Raw genomic sequence first — 24,670 nt, 5'->3', positions numbered from 1 at the left:
GTGTGTGTGTGTGTGTGTGTGTGTGTGTGTGTGTGTGTGTGTTGTTTACCGCATTATGTGTGTGTGAGAGAGAGAGTTTTGGCGTTGCAGTCAGTCTGAACTCCCTAACATCATGCCTGACTTTTCAGTGTCACACCTGTAGAATCCTCTGTGTTCATTTAACTCTGAGAATGAACAAGCGGAACCAAACGGACCTGTGTGGGTTTTTGCCGTGGCGCGTGGTTTTACAGTGTAATAACAACTGAAGGGAAACAAGCGATGTAAAACTAAATGGGATGCTTTTGAAAAGCACTACCTGCTTGCTTACACATTCAAAGCGAGTGCTTCCCCCCCCCCCCCCCCCCCACGTTAGACTCCCACCAACTGAATCTGCGGCACTATGCTGCCTGTTGACCTTCTCACACAGTGAGACCCTGCGTCTCCATTCACTGCTTTGTGCGGGTGAGCTGAAGAGGCATGTGGCAAACGGCCGTATGGCTACACTACAGAGGCTGATTTACACTAGTTGTGCACTGGGTCGCTAACTGAAGATTGCAGATCTACCCTGCTCACACTGCGTCATGCTGCGGTGTGTCGTGAACTTGTAGATCTGCTGTTTCCGGCACGCGGCAAACCAAGTACCGTATAACTCTGACCTTTAGCCAGATCTGCAGTAGCAGAGCCTGTTGCATGGGCTGTATTCCATCAGCAACACTTGCTCTCTGATCACCACCAGCACCGCACACAGTACAGTGTAGGGGTGTAACGATATAGTAACTGAATCGAAAAATTGTTTTTAATTTGCAATGATCTAATATATCGATATGCAAAAGCAAATATTGTACCGGTTGGCTCTGTATATCGTATCGTATAATTTTACAATAATGCAAATAATCGGTATCGAATCGTTTTGCTATGCAAATAATCGATTGTATGGAAACGAAGTATTTGTGCATTGTATTTTGCAATTTCAAGAGGGGAAAATGAAAAAGAGGGGTCTCATTACTTTTCCATTCCATATACTGTAGCTACTCTTGGTCTATTGATAAATGTGTGTAATCTATGTGTTCATGTCAATGTGCGGGTGTTGTAATATAATGTCCATGTATTTGCTAAAGAATCACAGAGTTTACTTATTTATATCCATAATAATAGATTCTTCCCTTAAAACTGCTCTATTGACACGTTTCACACAGATTTAATGTCTTTGCTAAATAGTTACTATATCGATTTTAAATCATTGAATTGAATCGTATCGTATCACCATGAATGAACCGATATCGTCCATGTATTGTATCGTCAACCATGTATCGTGGCGTGTATCGAATCGTTGTTCAAATGTATCGTTACACCCCTAGTACAGCGGGGTCAGTGCAACTAAGCAGACTCTGCACGGTCAAACCTGTGCGACTTGGTTAAATCAAGCACAGACTGTACTGCCAAATCGTGTGTTGAACCTTGATGGATATTAATGTTAAACTTGATGACTTTTCATAAACTTCACATGCAGGGAATACAATTGACACTTTGTTTGTCTGTCTGTCTGTTTCTTTCTTTCTTTGGTCGACAGTTTCCCGTTGTTATTTATTTTTTATGCTTTCAACCCATATGTCCATGCGTGCACACGCCTACATGTTCACACTCTCCTGACTCTCCGGTGCTTTCTCCATGTGTGAGAGCTTGTTTCTTTGAGAGTGACTGCTTGGCTCGGAACCTTTTGGGCCACTGGAACCTCGTCACGAAAAAACTTTGTGCTGAACGCCCTCCGACAGGCCTGCTTTTACAGAAAGGCTGATGCAAATGGATTGGGCAATTATGTTTATGGGCAGTTTGAGGTGACATCCCTGCATATTGAATGGTCTTTTAAATAGCAGCCATCAGCCACAATGTTTCTCCCAGAGATGAAAACAAGAACTAGGGGGCTATTTCCAGCATAATACCAATCGACCATGCTACCCTTCTTCCTCCGTCTGCCACGGTGGTCATGTGATCACGTGATTGACCACGTTCAAGCTGATACATCATCGCTGTGGCGTAAAACCTTGTATGTCCAAAACCATGACTTTTCATGTCATTAAACTCCAGGCAAAAATCATCTACACTGTGTAAAGAGATTGTGTAAAACATTTGTCTCACTATTTTTGCGTATTGTTGTCATGCAACAATGTATAAAATAGTGCATTCATTTATAAAAAGATGAAATATGGACATGCAAGGTTTTTTACCCGACCCAGCTATTTGAAGATGGTTCTTGGGGTTTGGTGGAGGAGGGGAGGAGGGAGGTGAAATGTTACAGTACATTTCTCCAAAGACGTTTTTGGGGGGCTTTCTGCCTTTATTGACAGTACATTAAGTAGACAAGAGACAGGGAGAGACATGCGGCAAAGGGACTCTAACCCTCTGCGCGCTGTCAGGCATCAGTGCCTGAACCGCTAGGCCAGCATGCGCCCCCCCAAAGAAGGGTTTTGATGGCGTTCTAACAATCTTAAAGATTTTCGGATATTAAAGATCAAGGGAAAGTACAGTCTGCATTAAAAGTGTTACTTCATATTACACTTTAATTAATGATATTCGATGGTGAGTAGTTTATTTGATCCAAAACTATATAAATATTGCAATCCCCCTGACAGCAATACTTGAGAGCAATTACTTGCATAATATTAATCTAAACGGAGCACACAGCTGCTGCCATAGACACAGTCCCAGACCTACTTCATTGTAGTAGATAGTCATGGTTGTCATTGGGGATCTCATCATCGGTCCTCCTCAGCACACCATTAGTTCTCTATTGTGTCATTTTCATCTCATAAACCACACGCTGCAATGATTAAGGTACACGGCATTAACCGTCTCTATCGGTAATCATCCCGTTAGGAGCATTAGCTCTCCGCGGGGCAGAGCCTGGGGACTTTAGTCTATTCTGCACCCAAATGCCCGATTACAATTTACATAACGTTAAGCAATAGGGCGCTGTGAGCTTTATGTGACTGGAGATAAACAGAGCTCAGATGGGGAGACGAGATGAACCTGTAGCCGCAGCGGAAAGATCTGATAACAAACTGCTGTTTTTGTTGAATCTAATCTCCTCTTATTCATTTAAGGTTGCTGTTTGTTTTTGTCATCCCTCTTTTGCCTGCTTTTCCTTTCCTCCAAGAGGCAGCTCAGTCCAGGTTAAATGTTTATTGAACTCTGAAACAATTTCCTCTCTGTGGATCAATCGTCCCCGTCGTCGTCATGAGCCGTTTCGCCGGCAAATGGATTTGCGCAGGAATAGGAATAGGGGCTTTATAATTGGCTGTGGGTGACGAGGCATAGCTCATTACGCAGCAAACGTTGGTCAGCGGTGACTATGTGGTTTGTGTGTGTGTTGCGTGTGTGTGTGAGTGAGTGAGTGAGTGTGCGCACGTTGATGCTGCAAGCTGTTGATTTCAAAGTTGAGTCACCAGCCTGTAATCTAACCTCTTGCTCCACATCTGAATGGCGGGGAGAAAGAGAGAGGAATAGAAAATGATAGATTACAGACGGAGGAGATGGTCGTCCATGCTGAGAGATAGAAGGTGAAGGATGGAGGGAGGATAAATGCTGAGAGATGTAGAGATAATAGGAAAAGAATTGCTGGTGGATGGGACTGATAAGAGGCGAATACTGTATGTGACTGGCATCAATCGTGGCTTCCCCAGCATGCAAGGTTTTTTACCCGACCCAGCTATTTGAAGATGGTTCTTGGGGTTTGGTGGAGGAGGGGAGGAGGGAGGTGAAATGTTACAGTACATTTCTCCAAAGACGTTTTTGGGGGGCTTTCTGCCTTTATTGACAGTACATTAAGTAGACAAGAGACAGGGAGAGACATGCGGCAAAGGGACTCTAACCCTCTGCGCGCTGTCAGGCATCAGTGCCTGAACCGCTAGGCCAGCATGCGCCCCCCCAAAGAAGGGTTTTGATGGCGTTCTAACAATCTTAAAGATTTTCGGATATTAAAGATCAAGGGAAAGTACAGTCTGCATTAAAAGTGTTACTTCATATTACACTTTAATTAATGATATTCGATGGTGAGTAGTTTATTTGATCCAAAACTATATAAATATTGCAATCCCCCTGACAGCAATACTTGAGAGCAATTACTTGCATAATATTAATCTAAACGGAGCACACAGCTGCTGCCATAGACACAGTCCCAGACCTACTTCATTGTAGTAGATAGTCATGGTTGTCATTGGGGATCTCATCATCGGTCCTCCTCAGCACACCATTAGTTCTCTATTGTGTCATTTTCATCTCATAAACCACACGCTGCAATGATTAAGGTACACGGCATTAACCGTCTCTATCGGTAATCATCCCGTTAGGAGCATTAGCTCTCCGCGGGGCAGAGCCTGGGGACTTTAGTCTATTCTGCACCCAAATGCCCGATTACAATTTACATAACGTTAAGCAATAGGGCGCTGTGAGCTTTATGTGACTGGAGATAAACAGAGCTCAGATGGGGAGACGAGATGAACCTGTAGCCGCAGCGGAAAGATCTGATAACAAACTGCTGTTTTTGTTGAATCTAATCTCCTCTTATTCATTTAAGGTTGCTGTTTGTTTTTGTCATCCCTCTTTTGCCTGCTTTTCCTTTCCTCCAAGAGGCAGCTCAGTCCAGGTTAAATGTTTATTGAACTCTGAAACAATTTCCTCTCTGTGGATCAATCGTCCCCGTCGTCGTCATGAGCCGTTTCGCCGGCAAATGGATTTGCGCAGGAATAGGAATAGGGGCTTTATAATTGGCTGTGGGTGACGAGGCATAGCTCATTACGCAGCAAACGTTGGTCAGCGGTGACTATGTGGTTTGTGTGTGTGTTGCGTGTGTGTGTGAGTGAGTGAGTGAGTGTGCGCACGTTGATGCTGCAAGCTGTTGATTTCAAAGTTGAGTCACCAGCCTGTAATCTAACCTCTTGCTCCACATCTGAATGGCGGGGAGAAAGAGAGAGGAATAGAAAATGATAGATTACAGACGGAGGAGATGGTCGTCCATGCTGAGAGATAGAAGGTGAAGGATGGAGGGAGGATAAATGCTGAGAGATGTAGAGATAATAGGAAAAGAATTGCTGGTGGATGGGACTGATAAGAGGCGAATACTGTATGTGACTGGCATCAATCGTGGCTTCCCCAGCATGCGCTCCCTGCGAAGCCTCGCGCTTGCTGTCAGTGCCGCGATAAGAGGCCGTTCACTATCAGGCTCGCCATCAACCACGGTTTGAATGAAAACAGTCATGCACAGTATGGATATGCGCGATCCTTGCAGATACAGACCAGGCCATCCATGTGTTACAATACACAGGCGGCAGCCAACTCACCAGGTGGTATTACAAAGCTGTTGGCTCTTGCAGTTGTTATCAGTATGTTTATAGTAAGACACAGGCAAATCTGTACATCAGTAGTACATGTACAGATGGCTGGCATCCCGACGAGAAGAAAATCCCAAAATAGACGATAGATTTGGACTCACCAACAGTGTGTGAGGTTTGGATGGTACTTCAGATTTGGGTGACACATGTTTACTTATTTCCACATCTCCATGTCTACAGTGTCTGTGCCTTGACTTATTTAACTTGAACAAATAATGTATAACCACTTATATACTTTGTTGCCTCCAAACTGTGGAATAAACTCCCTGTTGCACTTAGAACGGCAGACTCACTCCCTAGCTTCCACCTGGGCTTAAGACTCGCCTCAGACTCCACCGTAGCCCATAGCGTAGCACTTGCCTATGCTCATTGTCCATACATGTTTTAGATAGCATTTTTAATCTGTTCTTTCTGGTTCTTATAAAGATTTTTATTGAATATGTGCTTGTTCTACCTATGTTCTTCTTTTGCTGTGCATTTGATGTATTGATGTTGATGTATTGATGTATTATCTTGCTTATTGTAAATCGCTGTAAACTGTAAACTCTTGATTGGGAAATCCCTGGGGTCTGTACTTGGTCCCCTCCTTTTTCCCCTCTACACCAAATCTCTTTGCAGAAAACGGGGCGACCTTTCAAATCCCATGGGGTTAATTCAGTTTCAGCATCATCCATCTGATGGCTGCTCATATGGTCATAATTGGGGGGGCACTAGGACACACACTCTCTAACCTCTGATCTATGGCCGCCCCATAAGTAACCGATCTACAAGCTCACAGCATGATGTCTGCTAGGGTTCACATGCTTAAATGTACACTACTTTAAATAAAGCCTTGCATAGCCAGACAATATCGCTGCGTGGATATTAGTCTGGTTCTTCTCAGATTTATATTTTTTCCCAAGGGTCGGTTACAAAAAGATTCAAACCTACAACCAATGAAAGTAATGCAAAGGTGATACACCCGCCCTACATTTGCATACTGGGCCCCTGGTTGGTTCCTCACAACTTGTGAGCCGAGAAATATTTGAATAACTCCTAATCTGCCAAGGGCAATTTTTCATTGCAATGGCAGATTGGTCTGGCTACGCGAGGCTACTGTAAATATTGACTGCAAAGTCGAACATATAAATAGACAAATAGGCTCCATTCATCTTAGTTCTTCACTGGCACATTTGACACAGGATCCATCATTAATAATCTGCATCAGTCACGGCGCCTAGGCTCATGTTCACTTCCTTTCATGATTGACCCTCCTCTCTGCCATCACTCATCGCTGCCTCTCCTGCTCTTCCCTCCGGGCAGGGAGTGAACAGCATGTTCCAGGCGTTTCTGACGGGGAACAACTCAGATCACTTCACCATCTCTCCCACGGCGGTGCAGGGCAGAGCTGACATACGGATGAGGGTGGCCGTGCCTCTGGACTTTGAGAACATCCGTACCTACAGCTTCTCTGTGAGTCTTTTGTGCCTGTTACACCCCCCAGCATGTCACTTGCTTAGCTACGCATAGTTAGAGTTAGAACTGTGCAGTACCTTGTATAAGAGTCACCACATTAATTATTACTGCACTTCTAAAATGAAAAACTATACTGTACTGTGCTGTACTGTACTATATACTATACTAGAAAAGTTCTACACGCTCACAACGTCTTGCAGTGCGAGGCGTTGTAAGCTTAGATAGATAGATACCTTTATTGTCCCAAGGGGGGAAATCAGGCAGCACAGCAGTTTTAAGGTTACAAGTTACAGAGAAGTAAGAAAAAGAAAAAAGTATTGTTGTGAACAGTCCAAAAAAAAGGAAGGAACAATAAAAAGTGTCAAAATATAAACATAAAGTGTCAAAAAAAACAAAAAAACATTCAATGCTCATACCGGTAAGTGTCACGTCACACACAAATAGCTTGTACAGTAGATCATCTATTTTCACACTTTTGATTGGTTTTGAATGAAATTAATGATAAAAAAGAAACAGTTTGGGACATATTAGGTTGTCTGGCTGACAGCGGCTGAAACAATATGTTTCTGTTGTTTTTAATTTGTTCAGACACACGGCTCAGTTGAGCTCATGCTACAGTATATCGCTCTCTTAAAAGCATGAATGTTGGAACATTATTGGTATTTTCATCTCAATTCATTACAGAAGTAACATATGGTTTGTCTTGTGCGTAGTTTAAGATCTGCCAAACTAGATCACATCTCACTTACTATTCATTACTCAGCATTTTAGCAATATAATGCCTTACAAATCTATTTACAGTACACTAAGTACATATCTGACAGCAAATCTCTTTCAATAAAAGTTGCATTAATGACTTGAATTATTTGCGTAGTGTGCAAGTTATACTGTACCTTTTTATCATTTCATAATTTTTCTCCCCAGCTCTTTGCCAATGAATCCATGTCGGACCATGTTGGATTCGCCCGTATCTTCATTGACCTGATCAATGAGAATGATAACCGTCCCATATTCAGCAAGCCTCTGTACAACATCAGCCTTCCTGAGAACACCCCCCAGGGCACCTCGCTCCTACGCATCCTGGTGAGTACGCCCTCTGAACAGTGCACACTGCCAGAAGGCGATACATTATTCATAATTCAACACCAAAAGGATGTGAAGAGATGGCTATTGAGATATTTAAGATAGCAAAATGATATATTAATGATCTATAAAGAACTTAAGCAAACAGACTTTGCTTGAATGTAAGAAGTAGTCTGGTGATCCAACAGATCCTGAGCCCATACCGTAGGTCATTCATCTCCTGTTCTCTTAGTGTGAGACAGCTTGATCTTAAATTCCCCCCCCCCCCCCCTGGACATAACGCTAGTATGTCACAGGGAATTATCCCCCAATCTAACCCTTGATACTGAGTGCCAAGCCATTTTTATAGTCTACCATTTATATAGTCTTTGCATTGACTTGATCAGGAATTGAACCCTGACCTCGACTGTAACCACAAGACAACTGAGCTAAATTGCTTGATTGTACAGTAGGTGTACTTATGTTTGTTGTCTTTGAACTTGACACTTGAGACTTGAACGCAACAAAAAAAATACCTTTAAGTATTTTGCTGTGTGTGATTGTGACTTACCTGTGACACAAATAATGGTGGAAAATCACATACTTTCATATTATCATCTGTTGGTCATACCTGGATAATTCTCATGCTCGCATACAGGTATGTACCTTTTCAACCACGGGGAAAAAAAAGTTTCACCTACTTGTTTTGTTAATATAATACTACATTAATTCAAGGAAATACAGGAAGAACCATAAGAATATAATATAATCATCAGGATAACAATCATAACGAACTTGGAATCCTTATGATTTCCACCTTAACCTGAGACTGCCAGGATTGTCCAGTCTGACCCATTTCCCCCAAGTCTTACAATAAGAGAGTCTTCCTACTTCTCATGTGTATGGTCACTCCTGGAGACCCCACGTGTCTCACCTATTGGTCCAGTGGGTCCACGCTCTAGATTAGCCCAGTCAGAACCTCTCCGGCAGTCCCCTAAAACTCAGCATTATTATTCATTACAATTCATTCCATTGACAGCACACACGCTCTCCACTAGATACAAGTGCTAATGCACACAGTGAAAATCAATAGTGTTTATAGACTGTGCTCATGAAATGGAGATTGCAGGGCAATCTAATACCCGATAAGTGTGGCTGATGTTGGCGCTGCGCCGGTGCGTACGGCGAGCCGTGCGGTCCTGATTGAGGCGATGAGGAGACCTAGCAGGGATGGCAACGTTGGTAAACACTGTAACTGTGGCTCGTGGATGTTATAGATTCCAGGATGATATCCGGGGCCTGGGTATTTTGTTTCATTCATTCATTTTTGCTCTTTATCCTTTGCCTTCTTACAACCCACTCTCTCGCTCTCTCTCCCTACCTGTCTCTCTGTCTATTTCTCTGTCTATGTGTGTCTCTGATTTGTTCCTCAGCTGATGGGCATCATTCAGACTGAGTCAGATAGTGTGTGGATGCCAGACCACGCCTCAAATTAGATCTGCAATGTACTGATATACAACAATGTATGTTCCACTGTGTGCTATATATGTTTGACTCTCTGCTGTCGCGGGATGCACACTCTCTTAACACATGTTTCTCCTTGTACATGTTGCACTTGCTCATAAATACTGGTTAGTTTGGAGGGCTTTATGACAGGGAGTGGACTCACAAACTCTCAAAATGTCTCTGTCGCTCTCTCTCTGTCTATCACACACACATGCACTGACAGCAGGTCCGGTGTAGAACTGTCTTGGTCATCTCCCTCAAGGTCAACACATGGCCAAAGCAGGGCAAAGACATGCCATAATGTATTCTGTGTGTGTGTGTGTGTGTGTGTGTGTGTGTGTGTGTGTGTGTGTGTGTGTGTGTGTGTGTGTGTGTGTGTGTGTGTGTGTGTGTGTGTGTGTGTGTGTGTGTGTGTGTGTGTGTGTGTGTGTGCGCGCGTGTGCGTGTGTGTGCGCATGCGTGTGTGCGTGCGTGTGTGTGTGTGTATGTATGTGCATGTTTGTATCAGTATGTCTGTCTGTCTGTCTGTCTGTGTGTGTATGTACTTCCATGTAATTGCACATAGTCATTCATTTATGGCTTCTATTGTTTAAATCACTTTTTATCTACTGCAGCCGTGATACACTAGGGCTTGTACATTTGCCAGACTATTGTACTCTGCTTCATTAACTGTACATATGGGATAAAATGGGATGATGGCATTTCCTCCTGTATGGACAATAAGTCATATTTTATGCTAGCATCAAGTGCATCCGCCTTCAGTATACATTTAATGGTTAGTTGAGTTAATGTTAAATGGGGTGCTGTGCTTTTTAGTCCTGTATGAGCATCTTGTTCATACAGTACTGGTGCCAATCTCAGAAAGGTAAAATAACAATTAACCGGTCAACCATGCCCCAGGATAAGTTTGATCTGACTGTATGAAATATAGTATTTATTATGTAGAGGCGGTATTATTGATGTGCAGACTTCATGAAGCTGCTTGAAAAACATTTTTGAGCCGTGCCAGACGCTCCACCGTTTGACCAAGTGTGTAGGTATGTCTGTCTGTCCGTATGAGTGTGTATGTATGGCATCAAGAGCTGCAATACCGTTGGGTGACCAAGTGGCGCTGTTGAGCAGCCTTGAGACTAATGGACAACACAAGAATTCATAGATACTAGATAATAGCCTAGCCTAGTGTATGAATTGCTGGAGAAGAGAAATTGCAGCAATGGTCTCTTTTATTAATTTAAATTGGTAAACTTTACCCATTTACCAGTTATATATATTATGGAGTATGATATTTGGAATCAAGTTAACTTTAGCCTGCAAAACGACCATTCGTTTTAATTGTGTTGATGGACTGAAGGCCGTACAGTATGAGCAGTCTGTACGGCTATGCTCAGACACACAGTGAACTGTGCTCAGACACACAGTGAACTGTGCTCAGACACAGTGAACTGTGCGGAAGATGGCATCCAGATGATGTTTCAGCACCAGGAACCCCGGACAGCACCTCAGCTCTCAAGGTGGCCTGACCAGAACTCAGTCTGCATTACACCCAGTCACACTGCAGTACACCTAGACACACTGCATTACACCAAAACACACAACAGACACACTGCAGTACACCCAGACACACAACAGACACACTGCAGTACACCCAGACACACAACAGACACACTACAGTACACCCAGACACACTGTTTCTTCCCATGTACACTGAGCACTGGGAAGCCCTTTTAAATATAGACTTTTCCAATTTCTTCTTAAGTGGCTCAAAAGTCCTTTTTAACCATTACCCTTTCCTTCATCTGCTTCTCTAACTCTTGACTCTGAAGTGTATTGAATCAATTCGATCTGTAAAGGTTTTCACACTAGATTTGTTTCCGGGTCAGATCGTGCATCACTACTGCCCGGTGAAAAAAAGCGTTCCCCGTGGATCGACACGATCTGGGTGGGTCTGAAATTACACACATAAACTGCAAACTCCCTCCAAAGTCTCACTAGAGCACAAGGGTAGCAGAGTAGCCTTGCCAGAAGCCCAGAAATGTAATATTGGAATCTAGACACACAATAGCATAACAAATCTTCTTTTAAACTATTGACTCTCTGTCATCATCCCAGTCATTCCAGGGGCGGAATCTCTGTAAAAGCGCCTTGGATAAAGGCACTATATAAAAATGTTTGATGCATTGCTGAGTGGTATCAGCAGCAATACATTAGAATTTGTACATACCTCTTCTCATACACTGAGACTCATTGTGACCCCCTAAACCAGCTTAGACTCAAACCAAACTCAAACCCAAATTGTTACCAAATTGGGCTTGAACATTAATAATCTTTTGAAAGTTAATACTAATAATGTTTCCTCTACTTTACAGACAGAGATGTTTCAGTATTGTATGTTAATTAGTTGAATAGAGTGGTCTATATGTAAAGGAGGTGGAGCTAGGGGGATGAAATTCTTTATATGTATGCTAATTGAAATTATGCATGCTGTTGCTGTCTACAGCGTTCTTCCCGGCAGTTTTAAAAAGCGCCCAACAAGCACCTGACAATGTAATTGAAAATGCTTTGTTTGGGTTGTTATTTGCAGTTGGTCTGATCACAGCTTATACAGTATGTACATCCTTAGTCAATGCATTAGTCTGTGCCTGTTCCTGCATTCCCCGTGGACTCACTGGCTCAACATGCACACACTCGCATTACCCCTCACACACACACAGCCAGACGGACGGACAGACAGACAGACGTATACGCACAACACTGTTTAATATTTATAGTCTGCAGCATTACTTATCATTATAAATATTTATTGTGATTTACTTCGTGTCCCGGTCCTTCTCTCTCTCACTCTCTCTTTCTCTGTCTGCTTCGGAGCCCTGGAGACTTTAGACACCAGCAGATGCTCATATCAGTACAATCGCTCTCTGTTTTTCTCTCTCCTTGGGTTTTCAGAGTGTTTGCCTTCATTTCTTATTTATTGCCTCCCTCTAAATTGTATTTTCTTTTTTTTCCTTCTTTTTTTCAGTTTCTCCTCCTTTTACCATTACATAGCTAATGGTTTTCAGGTGTTGCATTGTTCGTTCTGTCTGTCTCTCCCTCACTCCCTCTCTATCTGTCTCTCTGTGTTTGTGTGCATACATGTGTTCGGGGAAGTGAGGAAGTGCACAGTCTGCACACACCACGGACATTTAGAAATACCTTTCCTTTCCTGTGTTCAAGCCTTTAGTCCTTGTGTTATGACATTTGTGGGAGTAGACAAATCTCTCAGTGAAATGCCCTCCATTCCTCTTGAGACATGACAGTACCTATAGCGTACCTGGAGTTCTTAGTGCCCCGAACTCCAGATGTGAACCTCTCTATTCTTATATTGAAATTGGCTGTAGGGAGGACCAGCAGACCACGTTGTGAGTGACACTCATGTCACTATGACTCAGGCATTAACTATGTGCTACGGTAAGTGCTATGGGCTAAGATGGAATCTGAAGAGGTGAGTCCTCAGTTTTCGGCGGAAGATAGGGAGCGGAGTCTGCAGTTCTAATTGCAATGGGGAGTTCATTTGGGGGCCAGGAGGGAGAAGGGTCTGGGACGACTGGAGCATTGTCCTGGGTGTTTTAGCAAAGGTTCAGCCAGCTACCCTGTGTTAGCTGATCTGAGTGGGGGGGATGTAGGGTTGGATCAGGCTTTGATGGGGTGCCTTAGGTTGTTTTGTAGGCCAACATCAGTGTTTTGTACTCTGTGCGGGCAAAATTAAATCTGGATGAAATCTGGAGTGTTAATTTAACCCTTAAATTCGGTTCGAATTCACTTCACCTTAGTTTGGTTTGCGGGTCATTTTGACCTGGGGATATTTGGTGTAAAAAACAATACTAATACAAACTTAACAAATCATCATCATACATTGACTTTGTCTCAATTCCAAACAATTCATATGATATATATGGTAAATGTTTGCATTTGTGCTTTATATCACATTAAACACTGAAGGAGCTCTAGGCGTTTTTACTGTTTTTACAGGACATAATTTCTGGACAGGACAGCGCTTTCTCTTGCCAGAGGCTTCAACTCTAAGTTCACTGTTTATTTGACCATATATATCATATGGATTGTTTGGAATTGAGACAAAGTCAATTTATGATGATGATTTGTTAAGTGAAAATTTATAATATATTAATATTGTTTTTGAAACCAAATATCCCCCGGGTCAAAATGACCCACGAACCGCATTAGAGGGTCAAAAAATATGGGTGGGGTGAAGCATGTGTGCAATGCAGGTGGAAGAAATGTTAACTTCTACCTTTTTTTTCAAAATGACCTGAACCGAACTTAAGGGTTAACCTGGAGAGTGTAACAATGGACTGGTAATACACTCAGACTTATCAGTCTAGTTTTTACTGTGTACTGTTAATGTAGTTCATATAGTTCATATATCCATACATCTCAGCTTGTGACCACAGCCAGACAGAAAAGTAGGGCAAGTGATCTACAGGAAGCTTTGTTTTACTACCACCTTGTTCTGGCCATGTGTTTTATGCGCTCTATGCAGATGCTGTGCGTTCGAGGGCCAGGGCACAATGATAAATGCCTCTGGTGGAGGGTTATAAATTACCCAGCGGAGGATGTCGCGCCACCACGGTTGCAGTAGACGGGCCTTTTATAGTGGGTAATAGTCACAACAGTAATTATAATTCATTATTGTAATAAAGGCCTGGCTCTCCTCTGCCAGCAGCAGCCTGCATGGAAGTCACAGTTAATAATGGGGCCTTATTATGGGTGTCCTGACATTGTGAGAGAGGGCTACGGAGGGGGATGGAGGGAGGCGATGGGGCAGATTGGGTGAGATGGGGTGGGCTAGCGGAATGCCAAAGGGGAACGGACACTGAACGGAAAAATCAAACCCAGTTCATTTCATTAAGCTATACCCTGTGTGTGCGTGCGGGCGGGCGGGCAGCTCAACAGCGCTACAAGAAATGCAAATACCCTCTTTCCAAGCCATATCTGAAGGCAGCATTCAAGAGAATTGCCTTGTCCAAACTCTCCTGAACTTGAACACAGCATCTTATGAAAGAATTGCCCTCTCTGTGTAGAAATACATGCCATACGCCACATCTCCAGTATTCACTTGATTATGCTTAGTTTAGTGTGGTATCAAGTACCGAAAAAAGTGAGCTTGCAGGTCTGCTATTTTCTATATTTTCACCAAAAAGCCCTTTTAGAAATGTCAGCCCCTGCCTCTCTAACATTCTCTACATATCCATGGTATCTACACACGGGACTTTGACAAAAATGAATTGAACCACATTGCATACAACAATTAACACACATTCATAAACTGACAGCAAGTCACCAACCTGCTCAACAGGAGCATTTGGGGATTCAGAGTTTTTATCAAGGACACTTCCAACACGAAACCCGGGATTGAACTCTACCTCCTGGCTCTACACTGGTACAGTGGAGTCAAGTCACCATATTTGACCCTTAGTCATCTATAAGTATACTGTATACTTAATACATGGTAAGATTCTGGATGTAGTCCAGAGATGCATACAGTAAGTTCACATTTCATTGGGCCATATGGCTGTGACATCCAGCCCCCACCCCCTGAATTCTTAAATGTGTCAACTTCTTTCTCCCTTATCTCAGTCTGGCACGTTCGTTTGCCTCTATTCCCATCTTAATCTTGCTCCTTAATCGGAAGGAAGGAGACACAGAAACAGGGAGAGGAAGGGAGAAATAAACACCAGAAAGGGGGGAGGACAAAGTTCTGGCTGTGACGCCGCCAGCCTCACAGTTCTCATCGTTAAGCCTTTTTACTGGCAGCCTCACTCCATCTTCAGCTTATGTACTGCTATACACTGCTCACTCTCTCTTTTTCCCTTTCCCATTCTCTCTCTATTTCTCTTCCCCCCGTTTCTCTCTTTCTGTACCACTCTCATCTAGGGGTGTAACGATACATTTTAACAAAGATACGATACGCATCACGATACATGGTTGACGATATGATACATGGACGATATTGGTTCATTCATGGCGATACGATTCGATTCAATGATTTAAAATCGATATAGTAACTATTTAGCAAAGACATTAAATCTGTGTGAAACGTGTCAATAGTGCAGGTTTTTAAGGGAAAGTCTATTATTATGGATATAAATAAGTAAACACTGTGATTCTCTAGCAAATACATGGACATTAAGTTTCAACACATATGGACAAATCTGCACCTTGACGTGAACACAGAGATTACACACATTTATCGATAGACCAAGAGTAGCTATAAGGAACGAATGGAAAAGTAATTAGACCCCTCTTTTAAATTTTCCCTCTCAAAATTGCTAAATACAAGGCACAAATACTTAGTTTCCATACTATCATTTATTTGCATTGTAAAACGATTCGATACCGATTATCTGCATTGTAAAACGATACCGATACGATACAAAGCCAAAACTGTACGATATATGCTTTTGCATATCAATCATTGCTAATTAAAATCGATTTTTCGATTCAGTTACTATATCGTTACACCCCTACTCTCATCCACTGCTACCCTGTTTCTTTGCCCTCCCCTCTTTCTCTCTCTCTCACATGGCAGTGTATCACCCCCCCCCCCCCCCCCCCCCCCTTCTTATTTTCATTGTGTCAGAATAAACAGCTTTATTCCCCCCTTGGTTCAGTAAATAGCTTTACTATAGCATCTCTATAGTGAATGTAAATGCCTCCTATACTGTACAATACATGTACTGAATGGGATGTTTAGAACAAGCAGTTCCAGTACATTTTAGGCATTTTAGGCGATCTACAAGCTCACAAGGTGGCGCGAAGCAACGTGTTGAGAGCTTGTAGATCTGCTATTTTCACTAGTTTGGGTCCCGGGCAAATATCTAATTTCATTTTAGTTGACTGGACTGTTTATTGGATCATTTCTATATGTACGTTTTGTTGTTAAAATACTCTCTGCCCCCACTCTCTCTGTATCTGTGTGTGTGTGTGTGTGTGTGTGTGTGTGTGTGTGTGTGTGTGTGTGTGTGTGTGTGTGTGTGTGTGTGTGTGTGTGTGTGTGTGTGTGTGTGTGTGTGTGTGTGTGTGTGTGTGTGTGCGCGCGCGCACGCGTGCGTGCGTGTCTCTCTCTCTCTGTTGTCTGGGTGGTCAGGAGATAATAGAAACTGCCTCTGCTGTTCGGTCGGGAGGCTGCAATCGCCGTGAGCACTCCCACCTGCTCGTTAATGGTTTAGGGAAATAAAGCAGTCGTAAAAGGGCTCTCGCCATCGTCATTACACTAAAGTGTCCACAGTAAAAATGCGCACAGTCCTCATCAAGCTTCACCAAAGCTCTAGGTCACAGCTGGGTACCGCGGAGGGGATGCAATCCCCATTGTATCCATTTGGGGATGATATTAGAGAATAGGGTTCGAGTTCTTCATACTGGCTTCACAGTGTAAAGTGTCAAAACCAACTGAAAAATACAGTGAAGGGATTGTTTAAAATCAGACATCAATCAATGCTCCTGGCCAGACGGGGTGCCTGATGGAGGGGAAAGGAACTGGTTGGAATAACATGCTCCTTTCACAGGCTACGTCCAACCGGGGAAGCTCCCCCCTGTCAAGTCATAAGGAGCGGCCTGCTCACTCCTGGTGCACTGAAGGAAGCATGAGCTCAGTTCAGGGCTCTCCCCAGGTTGGCAGAGGGAGGGCAGCGCCCAGGATTACAGCTTTGGCAATTAGCACTGGGTGAAAATGGGTTACAAAATCGTGGGATAAAAATGTACGAGGAAAAAATAATATTTCAATCAAACCAGTGTGATCCATTAGCTTATCTAGAACCTTCTTGACTTGACTGCCTTCTGCTCTGGGTTTTGTCTTAAAGCCATATTCTGTAGTTCTAATCGGAGAATAAAACTGTATTACATATTCTGTACAATACTGTGCTTTCTTTCTTTGAGAGCACAGGCATCCTTCTTCCTGACCTCCCAAATGTGTCTTTTTCTGATGGGTGACTTGTGCACTTGACACTGACCTAGGCCAGGGTTGCAGACAGTTACCCTGGGGTTCTTCAAACATCTTGGATCATCTTTCAGTCTGCGCGCAGGCTGAACTAGCCTTGCCCGGAGAAACTGCCGGTGGTCTCTGAATATGATCTTTCAGACAGTGGAATGAACGATGAATCAATCATATTTCTTCAAACGCCTTCTCTGACACATGAACATCAACAATCCTTCTTAGAGCCTGTAGGAGCTATTCAGATAGGTTAAAAACCCTATATATTTAGTTGACTCTGGTTCCCCAGGGCTCTATGTCTGCTAGTATTTCCCTCTTCTCCAGATATCTTTGGCAAAAATGCTATTTCCGCCAAATACTCGTCCCAGAATAGGGACACTAAGGTTCAAGTGGTTAATCTTGGTTAAGTTAAGAGCAGCTAAATCAGGTTACCGATGAGTATATGAGGCAGGAACATCCACCTGACCTTCTTTAATGGTGCTGTAATCTTTTGGACCCGTTTGGTGCACCTGCTTCAACTTGGAGCCATTTGATTGGATACTATTTCCCTACATACAGTAAGGATTCCTACATATCTGCTCCATTTCTGAGTGTGGGAATCATTTTTTACGAGAAGAAGTCCAAAAGAAATGCCCTCTGATGCAGTGAAGTCCATATGGTGAAGTGTTTCTGTGGAGAATAATGATCTTGTCATGGATAGAAAGTGTATACGAGCCATTGTCATGGATAGAGAGAGTATTTGAGCCTTGGTCTTCGCGCAAAATAAAACAGAACTGTGGCATCATCACTGGAAAGGCCTGTCAGAAAGAAGACATTCTCCATTCCGGGGGGGTGGTTGTGTGTGCAGTTGTGTGTGCAGTTTTGTGCACGCACGTTTTGCAGTGTTTGTAGAAGTGTTTAACCCTTAGCAGAGGCTTGGGTTGGTTGTGCTTGGGGACTCGCATGCGTGCATGTCTGTTGGCAGCAGGCTTGACGACCAGTAATTGGATCCGTTTTTCATGTCTGTCCTCAACATTCAAGGTTTTAAAACACCAATATATATATTGTAAAATCGTATAAATCGTTCACTGACTAAATTAGTCAACAGAACACATCACCTCTGGCTCAGCCGACTGTCTGTTTTTTTAAGACATTGTGCCGTGATTCCAACTTAATCATCATTTATTATGATACTTAGAGGAAGATTTTTTTCAAAAAAGTGTACAGAAAGTGTTAAAAAATGTATGTGGCCACACCCACCTGTTCATTAACTCTTTCAGTGCCCAGAATCACCACTAGAGTGCGCCCAATGGCCATGGAATCCACCATAGACATACGCTGTATATGCACAAGCCGTGCGCAGCCATGACACGCCTGAACACTTTCCTTTTTGCATGAACAGGAACAGGATGAAGTTAGCTTGAAGTTAGCTATTGGCTACCAAGCATTTTAGAAGCCCTATTTTCGGCGATTTAGCCGTGATTAAACCTTGCACACCTCATGGATATGCATGGAACAGAGAAAATGAGCTCTAAAGATCCTGGATTGCATTGGAGTGGATGGGAAATATGGGTGGCGCGATGCTCTCGCAGGCCGTGTAAACAGATGACGGCCGGCGGCCCGGCTCGAAAATTTACCCCGGTGCTTTTTAAAAAAAAGCCGAACTAGTTCGGGATCGGCACCCCGAACGTTAATAAGGTCCAAATAAAGCCGAACTAGTTCGGGATCGGCACAATAAGAGTTAAGTATACCTGGTTGTCAGGTGGGTGGTGACCCAGCTGAAGTTAGCCACACCCACAGTCATGTGGTAAAAAGGGGCAGTGGGTGATATTATGATGTCATTAAATCAGTGTATTTCAGTTGGGCCTTTCAGCTTTCAGGAAGTAACCAAAAATACACTGGGAAGATATATTTGTATATTATAACCACTAGCAGAGTCTATTAGACTAATGTTAACTCCATAGACACATACAAAACAGAAAAAGTACAAAACTATGGCACCACCTCTAAATGTTGTCTCTCCAGCTCTTTGGTAACGGAAAGCATATTTTCAGGTTGGGATATCCAATCAGGAGAGGGAACTAACACAGGATACAGGAGAAACAAGTGCATTTGGAAGCGATTTTTTACTTTAACAATATAAAACTGAAGCTGCAGGTGTTCTCTCCTGCTTGGCTGACAATTTGCAACCAATCCGAAAAATACATTTATGTTTATTAAAGATCTGGAGAGACAGGGAGATCCCTGAACAAACACTCTATAACAATGATCACTATCAGAATATAGTGCTTTAACCTTTTAACAAAAAACCTTTCGTTTTCACAAAATACATTTCTAAAAAACAATCTTTAAATATTCAGAAGTGTCTAGCAAATACCAGCAAATGCAAGTAATCAGTTTGACTTTTGAATTTTTTTTCTCGCTCTCTCTCTCTCTCTCTCTCCCCCCCCCCCCCCCCCCCCCCTCTCCCTGCACCCACACGAGATAAATCTATTATCTTTACACCTCAAAATTATTGAGGTACTTTTCACTTCATTTATTTATGAGCTCTAAAATGCTGGAAGTTATATTGCTAATTACTGACTGTCGATCCAGATGGTAATGAAATTAATAGTACGTGGCAGTTTGCTGAAGAACCTTACTTAATCAAATTACATTGATATCTGCGGTGAAAATTATATTACCAGTGTTCTGACAGGGACAGATAGACAACGGTACGGAAAGGTTGTTGTCAGTGATGACCTATAGCCTGGGATCGATACCATTTACCTCATGTTGTAGTCATCAGGTGGACTACAGGCGGCCAGGACCACTGACCAGTCCAAAATGTTTAAAATTGGTTTAAATTGGTATCATCATTTTGTTTCTTTTGGTATAATAATCGTTTGGTATTCCGGAAATAACGTTACGTCATGTAGTTTGTTGTAGTCATCAGGCAGCCGTAACCAACCACCGCTGGGACCACCAGATCACATGGCTAGTTTTAGAGCAAATACCAGGCTTTCCTCAGAGGTGGAAAGTCTGGTGACACGAGGTTAGCGATGACCTGTACATGAATGACAGTCAGGTTTTGATAAGTGGAAAGAACAAGGGATATGTTTATTTGAGTCCGAAACAGTGAGAAGACAAAAGTGAGCAAACACAGCTGCTCCTTGCCTGCTAGTTGGATGAACACTGCATTGTGGTTAATATATGAAAATCACTTTGTGGTTTGGCAAATGTTTGCTTTGTAGTGCAGTTTGAGGATTTTCCTTTTATTTCACAGTCCATTTCGACCTGTTGGAATTCTACAAGCTTGTAGATTTTTCTAAATAGATAGGACCCTTGGATTTAAATTTTAAGACAAAATGCTTGTGAGTTTTACAGTAAATACTGTGAGTGTGTATACAGTAGGTTGTATATCTGTTTGACTTCTTTTCTTTTCATTTCTTTTCCATTTTGTAACATAAAATATACTGCTTGTCTGTGTGTGTAGGATTTATAATCTGTCCCAAACCAATCCCTACCTCTCCTTTTGCCGCCAACCTCCTGGTTAAGTGTGATAGAACTGTAACTGTAAATGGTTGAAGACCTAGACAATGGGATTGGAAGTTAAGAGTATTTATTTCTTGTTGGAATGACGTTTTGGAAACATTGTGCTTGTTAAAATGACCATTTTACCATTTTAACTTCATCTTTGCCTGTGTGAGCACACATACACACACACACACACGCGCGCACACACGCACGCGCACACACACACACACACACACACACACACACACACACACACACACACACACACACACACACACACACACACACACACACACACAAGCATGCAAATGCACGCACGCATACACAACACAACACCACTACCATCATCATCATCTGACATAAGCACAAACATAAATCCAAACGTATAACCACGCACATATACTAATGCGTGCGTGCGTGCGTGCGTGCGTGCGTGCGTGTGCGTGCGTGCATGCACGAGCGCACACACACACACACACACACACACACACACACACACACACACACACACACTGAGGCTTATATGCCTGCTGGCTTGCTTCTCTGATGGGAAGAAACACATCATTTAACCAAACTGGTCAAGTGAGAACTAATTTCTCTTTGGTAGTTACTGCCTGAGGACCCCAGGGTCTGCACTGTGTATATTGGCAATCAGCACTGTGTGCAGCCACCAACAGCTTAGTGGAGATTTGATCAGAATGCTGACTTTGATGCCCAGTCCTCCACTCTTTACTGTGGATTTATTTGACTATACCACGCACAGCCTGGGCCCACAGCATACTGTAGCTGGGCTTAACCCTGTTCTTATGCCTAATTTATACTCTCTAGAAGGACCGTATTGATACTTGGAGCTTGACACTGTCGAGAAAGAGTACTAAAGGGTTCATTTAACATAAATTCTCTTTTATATAATATTCTCTGAATAGATGATGCACATCATACACAGCCCCTGTGGTCATCTATTGTGCTATAGTATAGTGCTTGCAGCCATGCTGGGGGCTGGTCAGAAATAGTGACCAATTAGTGACCAAATTAGGGGGGCACGGTGGCGCAGTCAGTAGTGCTGTCGCCTCACAGCTAGAAGGTCCTGGGTTCGATTCCCGCCGGGGGACACTGTGGGTGCTGGGGGCGTGTTCCCTCCTCCGCGTCATCAGTGCCCACACCCTAGGTGGGGTTGGCAAAAGGGCCTTTCTGTGTGGAGTTTGCATGTTCTCCCCGTGTCTCCTAGGGTAGATACCCTCACAAAAACATGCAGTAATCCTGGTCTCTATAAAGCCTCCCCCTGGCCAGCCGGGGCACCTGATGGAGGGGAATGGAACTGGTTGGAATAACGTGTTCCTTCCACGCGCTACGTCCAACCGGGGAAGCTCCCCCTGTCATGTGATAAGAAGCGGCCTGCTCACTCCTCATGCATTGAAGGAAGCATGAGCTCAGTTCGGGGCCCTCCCCAGGTTGGCAGAGGGAGAGTAGAGCCCAGGATCACAGCTTAGGCAATTGGCACCGGGTGAAAAAATGGGTTACAAAAATCGTGGGATAAAAAAAAAAAAAAAAAAAAAGAAATAGTGACCAATGATCTTTTCTACCTCCTCCCCTCCTTATGCTCCTCTTGTCATTTTCTTCTTTTTGTAGTTTTTATTTTTATTTTTCACAAAAAAAAGTTACAGTGTGCTCAATCCAACGTCCCATTTTTGCAGTGCTCAGAAAGTGAAGGCACAACGTCATTTTTTACAGTGACTAACATTGGCTGCTTGCTTCCTTGCGGAGCTGCTGCTGTAGGCCTACACAGTTAAAGCGGAAGCACTGTCTTCTACAGTTTGGATCAACGGATTTACACGCTTTTCTTTCTTGCACATGTGATTGATAGGGGAGCAATAGCAACACAGAGACATGCAGCCCTTTTTGTAGTAAGAACGTGGGAGGCTGCGGCTTGCAAAACAAACTTTTTAGGGCAATCTAGCTCGGACACAGAACGGGGAGACTTGTCCGTCCATGCAGTGAGCTTGAGTAACTTAACAACTAGGAAAGCTGACGTCTCATTATCAAAACTAGCATAGCACACAGTTGCAGCCAATGACTATGACATTAACATGCACATTCTCGTGAAATATACAGCCAGACTTTAGAACGCCTCTGCTTAGACAACATGTTGGATGCGGTCTAACAAAACAAGGCAGCGTGTCCCATGTGTGATGTCATCCCGCATATGCAGGCATCGATAGCGTAATTGTTTAGGACTGGCTAACGATTCCAAGGAATCGATCCACAGGGAACCGGTTCTCAACAAGAACCAGTTCTCGATTCCCATCCCTAGTCATAACAGGTGAACATTCAGCGGAAATAGGCAAGCATTCATTGAAAATAGCAGATCTACAAGCTCACAACGCAAAGCTCAGCTACCTTTGTGGGAAAAGATTTGGAGTAGAGGGAAACAATGAGGCGGCCAAGTACAGACCCCTAGGGGAACCCGGCCAATGAAGTATTTGACAACATACAGGTTGTTGTCAAGCTGGTAGATAAATGACAGATAGTCACACAATAGGCATTTGCAACCACCTCTTTGAGAGATAATCATTGCCACGACAATAATGCAGAATGTCAGTCACCTGTGAAACAAGAGAAAGCCTCCTCCACTGATCGTATCATCCTATTCAACGTCTAAGCTCCTTAGAATGTAAAAATAAAAAGGAAGCAGAGCTCTGTCACTTTTGAATCGCTGGAAATGGGCAAAATCTTGGCGAAAGTGTGGCGAATTGTTTGTGGGGTCACTGCTTGTGTGTGTGTGTGTGTGTGTGTGTGTGTGTGTGTGTGTGTGTGTGTGTGCGTGTGCGTGTGCGTGTGCGTGTGTGTGTGTGTGTGTGTGCGTGTGCGTGTGCGTGCGTGTGTGCGTGTGCATGTGCGTGTTTTGGTGGGGGCGACCATGTCGCGTCCTCATACAGAAAAGCGTATCATTCACTTCATGCCAAACTGTGCTAAGGGGCTAAGCCACCAAGTCCATTGAGGCAAGTTAAAGTGCATAATACCCTGGTCAAAGACAGCAGCCATGCAGCCAGTGGTCTAAAAAAGCTGCCACCTACTCGCCATCCCTGCGCCAATCAATCTCCCTCCTCCATCTGCCGCTGGCCGCGCGTGTCGTCGTCGAAAGTTGAAAGTCTTTGGTGAGCAGTTGGCAAAGTGACTGCTGCGCCACGCTGTCATGGTGATTGTTTGGTGAGGAGAGAGACTGAATGACGAGAGAGGGAGGGAAAAGACGGTGGATGGAGAGATGGCTATCGTATATTCCCCCCCCCCTCTCTCTACAGGGGCGTCACAAGGGAGGGAAAAGTGGGACTGAGTTACTAGGCCCAAGGTGGAGGGGCCTGGAATTATTTTATTCTTTAGCTATTTGAAAAGTCGTGAGAATGTGTGTGCAAATCTTTGAATATGTGTATTTTTTAAGCGAACCTTTGTAACTCAAATTTTTCTTCTGAGCCGTCCCTGGAACAAAATATTTTGAGATGGGGGTCCGTGGCCAAATGCATATCATTGTGGGGGTCCTTCACATGAAAAGGTTTTTCAAAAAACCTTAGAAGGATTTGAAATATTCAAAGACTTGCAGACATTTTCACGATTTTTCAAAGCTTGCAGCCGCGCTGTGAGCTTGTATATCTGCTATTTTTCAATAGTTAAAGCACAAAATAATGCGTAATAATGCGTTTCCAATGAATCCTTGTACCCAGGGCCCAGAATTTGGTGCAACACCCCTGTCTCTCTGTCTCTGTTGTTGTGGCTAGGAAGGCAGAGGCGGTATTAGCTCTCTGGCTGA

The 24,670-nt window shown here is 43.4% G+C and overlaps 1 protein-coding gene across 2 annotated transcripts in view; it reads left to right on the top strand.

Moving 5' to 3' along the window:
* The window catches only part of cdh23 (cadherin-related 23), a gene marked incomplete at both ends in the record, with an annotated part of 273,834 nt that overhangs the window by 134,126 nt on the left and 115,038 nt on the right, over positions 1 to 24,670 (top strand). For both annotated transcript variants that reach the window (XM_080739709.1, XM_080739708.1), the window contains 2 exons: positions 6,669 to 6,818; positions 7,746 to 7,904. In XM_080739709.1, coding sequence (XP_080595835.1) covers positions 6,669 to 6,818; positions 7,746 to 7,904 — 309 coding nt within the window. The remainder of the gene's footprint in view (positions 1 to 6,668; positions 6,819 to 7,745; positions 7,905 to 24,670) is intronic.

The sequence above is a fragment of the Nannobrachium achirus genome (genome assembly GCF_963921795.1).
Source record: "Nannobrachium achirus genome assembly, chromosome: 13".
Classification (NCBI taxonomy): Eukaryota; Metazoa; Chordata; class Actinopteri; order Myctophiformes; family Myctophidae; genus Nannobrachium; species Nannobrachium achirus.
Note: the sequence above shows the minus strand (reverse complement) of the source record. Positions and strands in the feature narration are given on the sequence as shown.